The 15,146-nt window shown below is 48.3% G+C and overlaps 1 protein-coding gene across 1 annotated transcript in view; it reads right to left on the reverse strand.

The window, feature by feature from the left end:
* HPRT1 (hypoxanthine phosphoribosyltransferase 1) overlaps window positions 1-11,252 on the reverse strand; it is a 30,143-nt gene extending 18,891 nt beyond the window's left edge. The window contains exons 1-3 of the mRNA XM_074962735.1: window positions 11,121-11,252; window positions 3,919-4,025; window positions 2,077-2,260 (exon numbers count right to left, since the gene is read on the reverse strand). Coding sequence (XP_074818836.1) covers window positions 2,077-2,260; window positions 3,919-4,025; window positions 11,121-11,147 — 318 coding nt within the window. The 5' untranslated portion in view covers window positions 11,148-11,252. The remainder of the gene's footprint in view (window positions 1-2,076; window positions 2,261-3,918; window positions 4,026-11,120) is intronic.
* Between the last annotated feature and the right edge of the window lie 3,894 nt (window positions 11,253-15,146).

Raw genomic sequence — 15,146 nt, forward strand, 5'->3', positions numbered from 1 at the left:
AGAAATTTACTGAAACTGTCCCTTGGACTAAGTGTAAAATAGAGGGTTTGTTGCTGGTTTTTGCTCAGAAGAGCTGAGAATCATTATTTTTTTCTTCTTTTATATGTCCTTCTGTAACTGCATTAGTTCAAGGAAATTAAATTATTATAGGCTGAGCGTGTGTGTTGGTGGTAGTGGTGGGAGAGCCAAAATCTTTCCATGGGCACTGGGAGAAAAGCATATAAAAGCAGCTTGTACACTACTTCATTCATTAAGGGGCAGGGTGACAAGGAGGCACATCCCCCACTTTCCCCAGCCATGCCTCTCCTTTGCTTTCCTGGCTGAGGAGTCCACCACGCCTCATGTTCAGTGAGGGCATATATCCTGGCTAATGTTCTGGCAGCCCGCTGCATGTGCGCACAAGGTGGTGGAGGGGAGCAGTCGGGGGCCCGGGGGGGGGGGGGTGAAGAAAACACCTTGTGCTCTCTCACCCAACTGTATAACCTCATGGGGCAAATCCAGAATCAAGCACTTAGATCTGGCTTTTTAAAAAAATAAGATGTTAACGGATAATGCCACATCAGTGTACAACTTCATAAAGTCCTTCCACAGCCAAAACTCCTAATGTTGCAGTTTAATCTCTGGCTTCATGGTCTAATCAAATGAATGAGAAAGTTATGTTTTCAATTTAATAATCTCCATGGGTTTTTTTCTTCTCGTTTACTGGAATGGGCTCTCATCCATGATAAATAGTTTGGACTACTAATTGGAATGCAAAGTTCGTTGGACACAGAGCTAACCTCTTGAAATAATTTATTTTTAAAATGATTTTCGGAGTCTCATCATTTTATGATTTTATTTCCACACCAATTGCAGTCTTGTGGAGTCAATCCAAAAAGCACTTTTTTGATTTATTTTGAAGAAACAAAACCAGCCTTTTGCTAAGTCAGAAAACACCTAGCATTTGTGGATGTAGACGCCTTCATTAGACCTATGTAGTTTAGTCTTATGCTTTCTAAAGTTTAAACATAACCTTGTGCAGTGCTGCAGTCTCCGTTTTCTAAAAAACTTAAACGCTTAAATGTCAGTAGAAAAACAGTCTTAAAAAAAAAAAATAAAAATCAGCTACAGGGCAGAGTGCCCTTCCCTAGCAACTGATGGCAAATTAAGACTTATAACCCTAACATTTTTCCAAAGCTAAAAATGCTACTAGTTTTAGTCCTATTGGTTGATTCAGGTAAATAAAAGATGGGCAGGTGATGGTGTGGCTCTCAGTATATTCAGTGCAAATCAATGGATACCAGATGTAAATATTTTTGAAAAAAGAAAAGGAGTACTTGTGGCACCTTAGAGACGAACGAATTTATCTGAGCATAAGCTCTCGTGAGCTACAGCTCACTTCATCGGATGCATTCATGTAGCTCACAAAAGCTTATGCTCAGATAAATTGGTTCGTCTCTAAGGTGCCACAAGTCCTCCTGTTCTTTTTGCAGATACAGACTAACACAGCTGCTCCTCTGAAACCTGTCATTATGCAAGGCACTAAATATTTTTGAAGTTTTCAAATATTCCCTATCCAGTCAGTAGGGTCCTAGCCATATACAACTTTCTGTAAATGATGCCATAACTTGAGGGAAGATTATGTTATAACCATGGCTCTGGATTTTGGATAGCAGCGGGGCTGGGGGGGAAGGAAGTTGGATAGCTGGGAGTTACATAAGGAGTCACTTAGCTCTGGAAGGAGATTTTCATGAGCTGGCGTGTTGGAGACAAGGGGGTTGTACATAATGGAACATTTTTAGCAAGATGTGTGAACAAATAGCCACATGACCTTATTTTTTAACTCTTCTCCACCTTCCTTCCTATTTCCCTGCTGTCACCATGTTGCAATATGTTTAAAGAGACTGAATCTGTAGCTTTAAACACACACACACAATACCTAGCACATTTAGGCAATAATAATAATAATAATAGATTTAAAACTACCTTTGTTTAATAAAAGCCGCGACTAACACGGCTACCCCTCTGATATTTGTTTAATAACTTCTAGTTAATCAATTTTATACGAAGTCATGTTGTGTCAGCAGATATACTTACACAATAGCTCTTCAGCCTGATGAAGTCCACAGTCATAGGGATAGATTTGTCACTATTTCTATTCAGTGCTTTGATATAATCCAGTAAGTCAGCAAAAAACTTATAGCCACCCTTCAGTACACAGAGGGCTACAATATGATGTTCCCCCATGCTCTTCATAATGTCTCGTGCCAATCTTTCTGTCCTGTAGAAAGAAAAAAGTTACTTACTACTCTTCTGTTTTGTTTTCTAACTACAGCAGCAGAAGCATTTGGTATTGGCGCCAACAGTGGGGAATACACACACACCAAATTGGAAAACATCTTCCTTGCTCCAAGTAATACTTGCATACCACTTCACAGCCAATTTTACTGTTTACTGGTCAGCAAGGCTTTTCTCACTTTTCAAGGTTAATGTAACAATAACACTGCCAAACTTCCTCAGTTTCATAGGTTACTATAGCCAAAGCAAATCTTAATCAATTACTGGATGGCTGCCAGAGATGTGAAGCACACATTGGGGTTTTTTTGTTTGTTTTGTTTTTTAAGTAAGATAGGTTTGGTTTCTCAGACACAGAGCAGTATAAACTTATTTCCTAATACACCCAGCAGATACAGCAAGTCCTTGACAAATCAGGAAAGATCAAGACATTACTCAGATTTTAAACTAGTCCTTTATAGCCAGGTTAAAACACTAGAGAGAAAGACTTTACATTAACTCCAAAATGAAAGACAATACAAAGAAACCAGATCACACAAATGATACCTTCTTTGAAAAATTACTACTAAAAGTAATGTAATCTTCATTCATAATTTGTCTTCTAATTTGTTTTGGAAAGTGCTCTGTATATTTACAGCACACCATCCAGCAACACACTTCCTAGGAAAAGATTATAAATTCAGCACTTCATTTAATAAAATATTACTCAAACAACATGTATTTTTTCTGGCTTTTATTTCATATTGGAAGCCCATCAGTAATGTTAATGTTAATGCTGGGGACAGATATTGAAAAAACCCAGTCACATCACTGAGAATTCAAAACCACAATGCATACTACAGGTGCATCCCTGCCTTCACTTCAGTCTTTTAAATCAGAAAGATCTTTTCAGAACTACAAACTACTTATTTAAAGATGCCTTTTCCGGTAGTCACTCCATTGAATCTGTACTCATTGAAACAAAATGCTTCATGATTATACTACACCCTTCTCTGATCGGATGCAAGATACAAACTTCATGAGCTCACCAGGGATTTTCAGGAAGTACAGAAATGAAGAACTAGTATTTTGCATTTCATAGCAAGGAAGAGAATGGAGAATGTTAAGTTTGCCAACAATACTAATTTGCAAGAAGATCTGAGACAACAAATGTCTTCAATAACTTATGTTCATGCGGTTAGATTAATTTTCTGATGAAATTCAGGAGGCTACAACACTTCCAATTTTCAGTCTAAACTAACGTGATAAACATAATGTGCCTTTTACTTAATTCTTTAGACTGCAAAGGGCCCTAGAACTATTCTGAAGGAGGTCATGTACCACTGTATATTGTATAGGATCTCTTGATAGCTATGCTGTCGTTTTGAAACAGAGTACAACAGCAAATGTGCCAATTCCTAGGGTCTGCCATAAGAAAGTAATTTAAATATTTCTTAGTGCTTGCACGTCTCTCTAGAAAGGAGCATATGGGTCCCAATTAAAGGTCTTCCATGTGGTCCTGCACTTACACCATCTCCACCACTAGAAATCAAGAGAGCTACAATTCTCTTAACGGCATTCTGACTGTTACGAATAGAAACATTTTAAAAACTATGATTTTCACGTAATCAGTTGCTGCAGTGTATTGTTTGAAGTCCAACTAACCTGTCCATAATAAGTCCATGAGGAATATAGACTTTTTCCAAATCATCTACATAATGTTTAGGTATGCAGAACAAGTCCAGGTCATAACCTTTTTCATGATCACCAATCTAAAAAAGAAATACAGAAGATGAGATTGGGTACAATGCAAAAATCCTTGCAGAGAGAAACATGATCTGGAACCATTCAGACACTACACTGATCTGGATCATTTTATCCTTCCCTCACTACAAAGACACCAATCATATTGAACACAATGCAATGTATAGGTTAGTAGTTATCATCTACGGTGCATGAGAGTCTCCTCAAATACTGCATGAGCAGTTACTTAATAAATCAAACATCAAACATGGGGAGACATTTATTTAAAATTCTAGCAATGTTCCTCTGGATCAGAGAACAGGAAATGAAACTATACCCTGAGTTGGGTCTCAATTCCCTGCAAACCCAAAATCATATCTTTTTGGAAAAAAATTCTTCATTTCTAACAAGTTCAGTATTTCAACAATATAAGCAACAGATCAAGTACACTTTATAACACGGGCAGCTTCCAAATCCGTACACTACCATATCTACACTACGAAATTAGGTCTAATTTATAGAAGTCGGTTTTGTAGAAAGCGTTTTTATACAGTCGATTGTGTGTGTCCCCACACAAATGCTTTAAGTGCACTTAGTCAGCATTTAGTCGGCGGAGTGCATCCACAGTACCGAGGCAGCCGTCAACTTCCAGAGCGTTGCACTGTGGGTAGCTATCCCACAGTTCCCACAGTCTCCGCCGCCCATTTGCATTCTGGGTAGAAATCCCAATGCCTGATGGGGCAAAAACATTGTCGCGGATGGTTCTGGGTACATATCGTCAGGCACCCCTTCCCTCCCTCCCTCCATGAAAGCAATGGCAGACAATCATCTCGCGCCCTTTTCCCTGGGTTACCCGTGCAGAGGCCATACCACGGCAAGCATGGAGCCCGCTCAGCTCACCATCACCGTATGTCTCCTGGGTGCTGGCAGACGTGGTACTGCATTGCTACACAGCAGCAGCTCATTGCCTTTTGGCAGCAGACAGTGCAGTATGACTGGTAGCCACCATCGCCGTACTGTAGGGTGCTCCTTTAGCCAGCCTCAGTGAGGTTGGTCAAGGGGCGCCTGGGCAAACATGTGAGTGACTCAGCCGGGTCATTTCCCTTTTAAGTTTCGTCTCATGGTGATTCAGTCCTGCCAGCAGTCCTACTGCACTGTCTTCTGCCAAGCACCCAGGAGATGACGATGGCCAGCAGTCATACTGCACCGTCTGCTGCCAGCAAGATGTATAAAGATAGATGAAGTGGATCAAAACAAGAAATAGACCAGATTTGTTTTGTATTCATTTTCTCCTCCCTTCCTCCGTGAAATCAACGGCCTGCTAAACCTAGGGTTTTGAATTCTTCCTTGAGGGGGCCATTCTGTTTCTCCTTAATGCAAAGCCACCCCCTTTGTTGATTTTAATTCCCTGTAAGCCAACCCTGTAAGCCATGTTGTCAGTTGCCCCTCCCTCCGTCAGAGCAACGGCAGACAATCGTTTCGCGCCTTTTTTCAGCGCAGACGCCATAGCACTGGGAATATGGAGCCCGCTCAGATCACCGCGGCAATTATGAGCACTATAAACAAAGTGCGCATTATCCAGCAGGATATGCAGAACCATAACCTGCAAGAAAAGCAAAACCAGGCGAGGCGGAGGCGAATGCAGCGCAGTGACGAGAGTGATGAGGACATGGACACAGACTTCTCACAAAGTACGGGCCCCTGCAATGTGCACATCATGGTGTCAGTTGGGCAGGTTCATGGCGTGGAACACCGATCCTGGGCCCGGGAAACATGCACAGAGTGGTGGGACCGCATAGTGTTGCGGGTCTGGGACAATTCCCAGTGGCTGCGAACCTTTCGCATGCGTAAGGGCACTTTCATGGAACTTTGTGACTTGCTTTCCCCTGCCCTGAAGCGCAAGAATACCAAGAGGAGAGCAGCCCTCACAGTTGAGAAGTGAGTGGCGATAGCCCTGTGGAAGATTGCAACGCCAGACAGCTACTGGTCAGTTGGGAATCAGTTTGGAGTGGGCAAATCGACTGTGGGGGCTGCTGTGATGCAAGTAGCCAACGCTATCACTGAGCTGCTGCTATCAAGGGTAGTGACTCTGGGAAATGTGCAGGTCATAGTGGATGGCTTTGCTGCAATGGGATTCCCTAACTGTGGTGGGGCCATAGACGGAACCCACATCCCTATCTTGGCACCAGAGCACCAAGACAGCGAGTACATAAACCAAAAGGGGTACTTTCAATAGTGCTGCAAGCACTGGTGGATCACAAGGGACGTTTCACCAACATCAACGTGGGATAGCCGGGAAAGGTACATGACCCTCGCATCTTCAGGAATTCTGGTCTGTTTCAACAGCTGCAGCAAGGGACTTACTTTCCAGACCAGAAAATAACCGTTGGGGATGTTGAAATGCCTATAGTTATCCTTGGGGACCCAGCCTACCCCTTAATGCCATGGCTCATGAAGCCATACACAGGCACCCTGGACATTTGTCAGGAGCTGTTCAACTATAGGCTGAGCAAGTGCAGAATGGTGGTAGAATGTGCATTTGGGCGTTTAAAAGCGCTGGCACAGTTTACTGACTCGGTTAGACCTCAGCGAAACCAATATTCCCACTGTTATTACTGCTTGCTGTGCACTCCACAATATATGTGAGAGTAAGGGGGAGACGTTTATGGTGAGGTGGGAGGTTGCGGCAAATCACCAGGCCGCTAATTACGTGCAGCCAGAAACCAGGGTAGTTAGAAGAGCACAGGAGGGCGTGGTGCGCATCAGAGAAGCTTTGAAAACCAGTTTCAGGAATGGGCAGGCTATGATGTCAAAGTCCTGTTTGTTTCTCCTTGATGGAAACCCCGCTCCCAGGTTTCACTCTACTTTCCTGTAAGCTAATCACCCTCCCCTACCCTCTTCAATCACCACTTGCAGAGGCAATACAGTCATTGTTGCTTCACATTCATGCATTCTTTATTTATTCATCACACGAATAGGTGGATAATTGCCAAGGTAGCCCGGGAGGGGTGGTGGAGGAGGGAAGCACTGGGTGGGGTGGTGGAGGTGGGAAGGACAAGGCCACACAGCACTTTAAAACTTATTGAATGCCAGCCTTCTGTTGCTTGGGCAATCCTCTCGGGTGGAGTGGCTGGGTGGCCGGAGGCCCCCGCACCGCGTTCTTGGGCGTCTGGCTGAGGAGGCTATGGAACTTGGAGAAAAGGGCGGCTGGTTACACAGGGGCTGTAGCAGTGGTCTGTGCTTCAGCTGCCTTTCCTGCAGCTCCACTATACGCTGGAGCATATGAGTTTGATCCTCCAGCAGCCTGAGCATTGACTCCTGCCTTCTTTCAGAAGCTGACGCCACCTACCATCTTCAGCCTGCCACCTCTCCTCGCGGTCATATTGTGTTTTCCTGCACTCTGAGATTGTCTGCCTCCGTGTATTTTGCTGTGCTCTGTCAATGTGGGAGGACAGCAAGAGGTCAGAGAACATTTCATCACGAGTGCGGTTTTTTTTTGCCTTCTAATCTTCGCTAGCCTCTGGGAAGGAGAAACATATGCAGCTGGTGGAGGAAAAAAGGGAGAGTGGTAGTTAAAAAGACACATTTTATAGAACAATGGGTACACTCTTTCACGGTAAACCTTGCTGTTAACATTACATAGCACATGTGCTTTCATTACAAGGTCGCATTTTGCCTCTTATTGAGGGTATGTCGGTTTGGTGTGAGAGATCACTCACGCAGGGCCGGGCAGCAGAATTTGGCTTGCAGGCAGCCAGGTAAACCGCAGTCTTTTGGCTTCTTTAACCTTCATAACGTGGAAATGGCTTCAAACAGCAGCATCCTCATTTCCCGTACGAAGTAGCCATTGGGTTGGCCATTAAAAATGGGTTGGCAATTTAAAAGGAGGGGCTGCGGTTTCCGGGTTCATTGCAGCAGAAACCCAACTAGCCCCCCACCCCCACACACCCCAATTCTCTGAGATGATGGATTCACCCCTCCTCCCACCATGTGGCTAACAGCAGGGAAGATTTCTGTTCAGCCACAGGCAAATAACCCAGCAGGAACGGGCACCTCTGAATATCCACTTACTAAAACCACCCTATTTCAACCAGGTGACCGTGAATGATATTCTCCTGGGGGTAACACAGAGAGATAAAGAACAGATGTTGTTTGAATGCCAGCAAACACCGGGACCATATGTAGCAAAGCTTTGTTCTGCAATGATTCCCAACTATTTGCTACTGACCTTGCGTGGTAAAGTGTCCTACCATGGAGGACGGAATAAGGCTGCCCTCCCCAGAAACCTTTTGCAAAGGCTTTGGGAGTACATCAAGGAGAGCTTTATGGAGATGTCCCTGAAGGATTTCCGCTCCATCCCCAGTCATGTTAACAGACTTTTCCAGTAGCTGTACTGGCCGCGAATGCCAGGGCAAATTAATCATTAAACACGCTTGCTTTTAAACCATATATAATATTTACAAAGGTACACTCACCAGAGGTCCCTTTTCCACCTTCAGGGTCCGGGAGCCCGCCTTGAGTGGGTTCGGGGGGTACGGGGTCCAGGTCCAGGGTGATAAACAGATCCTGGCTGTTGGGGAAACCAGTTTCTCCACTTCCTTGCTGTGAGCTATCATCTTCCTCGCCCCCAAAACCCGCTTCCGTGTTGCCTCCCACTCCTTGGACGGAGTCAAAGCACAGTGTTGGGGTAGTGGTAGCTGCACCCCCTAGAATGGCATGCAGCTCATCATAGAAGCGGCATGTCTGGGGCTCTGAACCGGAGCGGCCGTTTGCCTCTCTGGTTTTTTGGTAGGCTTAATTTTGGTAGCCTTAATTTTCACGCGGCACTGCTGCAGGTCCCTGTTATAGCCTCTGTCCTTCATGCCATTGGACATTTTTTCAAATATTTTGGCATTTCGTCTTTTTGAACAGAGTTCTGCCAGCACGGATTCGTCTCCCCATACAGCGATCAGATCCCGTACCTCCCGTTCGGTCCATGCTGGAGCTCTTCGGCAATTCTGGGACTGCATGGTCTCCTGTGGTGATGAGCTCTGCATGGTGACCTATGCAGGTGAGCTCGCCACGCTGGCCAAACAGGAAATGAGATTCAAAAGTTTGCGGGCCTTGTTCTGTATACCTGGCCAGTGCATCTGAGTTGATAGTTATGTCCAGAGCGGTCACAACTGAGCACTCTGGGATAGCTCCCGGAGGCCAATACCATCGAATTGCATCCAAAGTACCCCAAATTCGACCTGGCAAGGCCAATTTCAGCGCTAATCCCCTCGTCGGGGGTGGAGTAAAGAAATCGATTTTAAGAGCTCTTTAACTAAAAAAAAGGGCTTCGTCATGTGGACGGGTGCAGGGTTAAATCGAGATAACGCTGCTAAATTCGACCTAAACTCGTAGTGTAGACCAGAAGTCATACCAAATCCAGGACCCAACTTCTAATATATGCAAAACAGCTTTACAAATATGACTAGTTATGCTTACATAGAGAAAAAGTTTGGCAAGTTTCTAAGGTTCTGCAGGTGCTCAGTGTTTCTCAGGATCAGATCCTAAAGCCCCAATTTAACAAACTGTTTTTCACAGGCAAACTGTTGTATGGTATTGATTAGGATTTGGGATTAGTATATGTATATCATTAGACCAGACATTACATTTAGGTTCAGGATATATCCTTATGACAGCATCAAGATCTGGGCTTTCACAAGTCTCACCCCATATGCGTCTTGAAGTTAATACAGTTAATAAAAGTTGAAGGTACAGTTTATTATCTCCTCATTTTTGTTTTCACAATTTAACACCATTATATGTAAAGCATAGGTAGGAGTCTACTGAGGAAATGGAATCCTATTGCTGGTAATTCACCAGTGTATTCATTTGCAGGATCCATCTTCACTACTGTTATTCCTATGGAATACCCAATATCTTTTCAATGCCAGATGAAGCTGCAAGTTTTTGCTGTGCTATCATCTAAGGATCATTTCACACAGGAATTAGTACAGCTTGTAAAAGAGTAGAATTTGTATGACTAACCTGTACACCAGACTCAACATTTAGTTACTGGATTACAGATCTCTGGAAACTTTAGTGAGCCTGTCAATTAGTGAGATAACTCTCTTTAAAAAGCTACGGACTTTTCCTAGGGTTCAACCCTTACATTTTATTTAACAACTTATTTGACAATCCCCTTTTTTTTTGTATTTAGAGAAAGAATGGGTCGTTCCTACAAATTTAGCATACAGATTCTTACTGAGATAGCAAATTATGTACAGTTGGGTGGAGAGGTGTGGTCACAACCCCTACGGCTAAGCAGAATTTTAAAGCATGGAACAAAACACAAGCTGCAAAGTACTGTAGTCATTCATGGACATCAGCGGTTGTCTTTTTTTAAGAATCTGTAATATCCTGAGCAGAAATACATTCCAAATGGACAAGATACTCCTAGAGTCCCTTCAAAATAAAATAATTAATTTCTGACTATATTATATCATTATAAGTAACACACCACCCTCCAGCATATTATACCAATATATGTTAGTTTCCATATTACAAACAGGGAGGGACACCCGAAATTATTTCATTGTATAATTTGGGAAGGAAAGAAGAGTTTGACTATCCTCAGGAGGTTACTCTTGTTTTTGGTTTTTTAAGGTCTCTAGCAAAACACCTGTCTGTAACTGAAAACAGGCTATTCCTCATGTCAGTGCAGGTTACCTCCACCTCCAGGGTCCCTTTTGCCCTACTGGCCACAGAGCCTCCCCGATCTCCAGGGTCCCCCCAATCTCTGGGGTCCCCTCACCCAGACACTCTCCATCTCTGGGGTCCCTTCCCCCCCCCACTGGCCCGAGAACGTGCCCCCCCCCCATCTCCGGGGCCCCTTTCCGGCCCCAGACACTCTCCATCTCTGGGGTCCCCTTCTCCCCACCGGCCCCAGAGCCCCCCCAACTCTAGGGTCTTTCCCCCTCCCAGACCCTGCCCCCCATCTCCGGGGTCCCTTTCCCCGCACTGGCCCCAGACCCCCCCCCCATCTCCGGGGCACCTCCCCCGCCCCGGGACATTCTCCATCTCCGGGGCCCCTTTCCCGCCCCAGCTCCGGGGAGGCCCTGGGCAGGCGCGCGGCAGGGTGCGCCCGTCGGACTCACCACGACGCAAGGGCTGGAGGTCGCCATTGAGCTCGGCTCTGCCGCGCCAGCTGCGGGAGGCCGGGGGCGGGCGCGGGCCGCGTCGCTCGAGGGAGGAGCCCCGGCGCCGCTTCCCGCTTCCTCCCTCCGCCGGCCGGCGGGCCACAGGCGGGAACCGCGCGCCGCCGCGCCGGGTAACGGCCCCCCCCCGGGGTCACCCCACCCCCACGCCGGGTAACGGCCCCCCAGGGTCACCCAACCCCCACGCCGGGTAACGGCCCCCCCAAACACACTGGGGTCACCCCACCCCGGGTAACGGCCCCCCCAGGGTCACCCAACCCCCACGCCGGGTAACGGCCCCCCCACACACACTGGGGTCACCCCACCCCACGCCGGGTAACGGCCCCTCCCCAGGGTCACCCCACCCCCATGCTGGGTAATGCCCCCCCCCACGCCAGGTAACGGCCCCCACACACACACTGGGATCGCCCCACCCCACGCAGGGTAACGGCCCCCCCCCGGGGTCATCCCCACCCCATGCCGGGTAACGGCCCCCACACACACACTGGGGTCACTCCACCCCCACCGCACGCCGGGTAACAGCCCCCCCCCACACACACTGGGGTCACCCCACCCCCACGCTGGGTAATGGCCCCCCTGGGGTCACCCCACTCCCCCCCAGGTAACAGCTCCCCACACACGCACACACACTGGGGTCACCCCACCCCCACTCCGGGTAACGGCCCCCCCCGGGGTCACCCCACTCTCACGCCCGGTAACGGCCCCCCCCACACACTGGGATCACCCCACCCCCACGCTGGGTAACGGTCCCCCCACACACACCTTGGGGTCACCCCACCCCATGTCAGGTAACGGCCCCCACACACACACTGGGGTCACCCCACCCCCACCCCACGCCGGGTAATGCCCCCCCCAGGGTCACCCCACCCCAACGCCGGGTAATGCCCCCCACACACACACACACTGGGGTCACCTCACCCCAACGCCGGGTAATGGCCCCCCACACACACTAGGGTCACCCCACCCCCACGCCGGGTAATGGTCCCCCCACACACACACTGGGGTCACCACACCCCCACACCGGGTAATGGCCTCCACACATACTGGGGTCACCCCACCCCACCCCAATGCTGGGTAACGCCCCCACACACACTAGGGTCACCCCACCCCCACACCGGGTAACAGCCCTCCCCCCACAGAGGTTACCCCCCCATGCTGGGTAACGGCCCCCAGGGGTCATCTCACCCCCACACCGGGTAATGCCCCCCACACACACAGGGGTCACCCCACCCCAGGTAACGCCCCCCTGCCACACACACACAGGTCACCCCACTCCCCACCCCACGCCAGGTACTGCCGCCCTCCCACACGCACACGGGGTCACCCCACCCCGGGTAATGACCCCCACACACACAGGGGTCACCCCACCCCATGCCAGGTAATGCCCCCACACACACATGGGTCACCCTACCCACCCCCAGCCTGGATAATGCCCCCCCACACACACACAGAGGTCACCCCATTCTGGGTATTGGGTAATGTCCCCACACACACACACACAGGGGGCACCCCACTCAACGCTGGTAATGGCCCACACACACACAGGGGTCACCACACCCCGGGTATTTGGTAATGTCCTCCCCGACTTACACACAGGGGTCACCCCACCCCATGCCGGGTAATGCTCCCCCCAGGGGTCACCCCACCCCAGGGAATGGCCCTACACACACAAGGAGGGGTCACCCCACTCCTCTCTGGGTGATGTCCTCCACACACAGGGGTTACCACACCCCCACACTGGGCAACGGTTCCCCACACGGAGGGGTCACCCCACTCCCACCCTAGGTAATGGCCCCCACGTGGAGGGGTCACCCCACCCCCACACTGGGTAATGGCTCCACGCACACATGAGGGGCAGTCCACCCCCAAGCTGGGTAATGCTCCCCTCATGCAATGCCCCCCCAGAGGGGCACACCCCCACACCAGGTAATCCCCCCCTTCCCCCCCCGAGGGGTTACACACTCCACTGAGGCTATGGGTTGTACCCCACATGCACATTACACATGTGCAGGGGGAAAGTTCCACCAGTGTTAGCAATGCTGGGAGCCCTAACATAGGCTACTAGCTGCGGACACTGTTTTAGTCACTGGTGAGTAGCCCAGCTTGGAGCAGCGTTATATGCCACAAAAATGGTGATGGCAGCCAGCAGCCGAACTGCACTGGAAGACCTCCCACTGTTGCTAACACCCTAATGTAGACACAATCATATATTTTTCACATACACACACAGCCAGAATTCTTGTAAAGGCAGAAGCATTACTGTCTCAGGCTTGGTCTACAGTTAAAACCTATATTGGCATAACTATGTCAGTAAGGGCTGCAGGAAAACCATCTTTCCTTGTTTACGTTAAAGGTTTGTATCTGTGCAGCTACACTTACTACTGACCACCAATGGCTGAATTGGGCCTAATTCCTAGTGTAGAAAAGGCATTGGTTCACATCTTCAAGGTTATTTTCACAGCCAGGAGAGCAAGACAGATAGGGCTTTTTTTATTTTATAATAAACATGTATGTTCTGGAACACAATTTTGTAGCAAAGGACAAATTCGGTGGCTGCAGAACATAAGTAGGGCCCTACCAAATTCATGGCCATGAAAAACGCATCACGGACCGTGAAATCTGATCTTCCCCCGTGAAATCTGTATCGTATAAGTTAAAAGCACACAAAAGACCAGATTTCACAGGGGAGACCAGCATTTCTCAAATTGGGGGTCCTGACCCAAAAGGGAGTTGCGGGGGGGGGGTGTTGCAAGGTTATTTTAGGGGGTCACTGTATTGCCACCCTTACTTCTGCGCTGCCTTCAGAGCCGGAGCAGCTGTTGGCCAGGTGCTCAGCTTTGAAGGCAGCGCCCTGCCAGCAGCAGCCTAGGTGTAAGCCTGACAACGCCATACCATGTAATCCTTGCTTCTGCGCTGCTGCCTTTAGAGCTGGGTGGCCAGAGAGTGGCAGCTGCTGACTGAGGACCCAGCTCTGCAGGCAGCAGCACAGAAGATTTTTTGGAAAATCTAGAGGACAATTTCCTGGTGCAAGTGCTGGAGGAACCAACTAGGGGCAGAGCTCTTCTTGACCTGCTGCTCACAAACCGGGAAGAATTAGTAGGGGAAGCAAACGTGGATGGGAACCTGGGAGGCAGTGACCATGAAATGGTCGAGTTCAGGATCCTAACACAAGGAAGAAAGGAGAGCAGCAGAATACAGACCCTGGACTTCAGAAAAGCAGACTTTGACTCCCTCAGGGAACTGATGGGCAAGATCCCCTGGGAGAATAACATGAGGGGGAAAGGAGTCCAGGAAAGCTGGCTATATTTTAAAGAATCCTTATTGAGGTTACAGGGACAAACCATCCTGATGTGTAGAAAGCATAGTAAATATGGCAGGCGACCAGCTTGGCTTAACAGTGAAATCCTTGCTGCTCTTAAATACAAAAAAGAAGCTTACAAGAAGTGGAAGATTGGACAAATGACCAGGGATGAGTATAAAAATATTGCTCGGGCTTGCAGGAGTGAAATCAGGAAGGCCAAATCACACCCGGAGTTGCAGCTAGCAAGAGACGTTAAGAGTAACAAGAAGGGTTTCTTCAGGTATGTTAACAACAAGAAGAAAGTCAAGGAAAGTGTGGGCCCCTTACTGAATGAGGGAGGCAACCTCGTGACAGAGGATGTGGAAAAAGCTAATGTACTCAATACTTTTTTTGCCTCTGTCTTCACGAACAAGGTCAGCTCCCAGACTACTGCACTGGGCAGCACAGCATGGGGAGGAGGTGACCAGCCCTCTGTGGAGAAAGAAGTGGTTCGGGACTATTTAGAAAAGCTGGACGAGCACAAGTCCATGGGGCCGGATGCGTTGCATCCGAGAGTGTAAAGGAGTTGGTGGATGTGATTGCAGAGCCATTGGCCATTATCTTTGAAAACTCATGGCGATCGGGGGAGGTCCCAGATGACTGGAAAAAGGCTAATGTAGTGCCCA

Source organism: Natator depressus, chromosome 9, assembly GCF_965152275.1.
Source record: "Natator depressus isolate rNatDep1 chromosome 9, rNatDep2.hap1, whole genome shotgun sequence".
Lineage (NCBI taxonomy): Eukaryota > Metazoa > Chordata > Testudines > Cheloniidae > Natator > Natator depressus.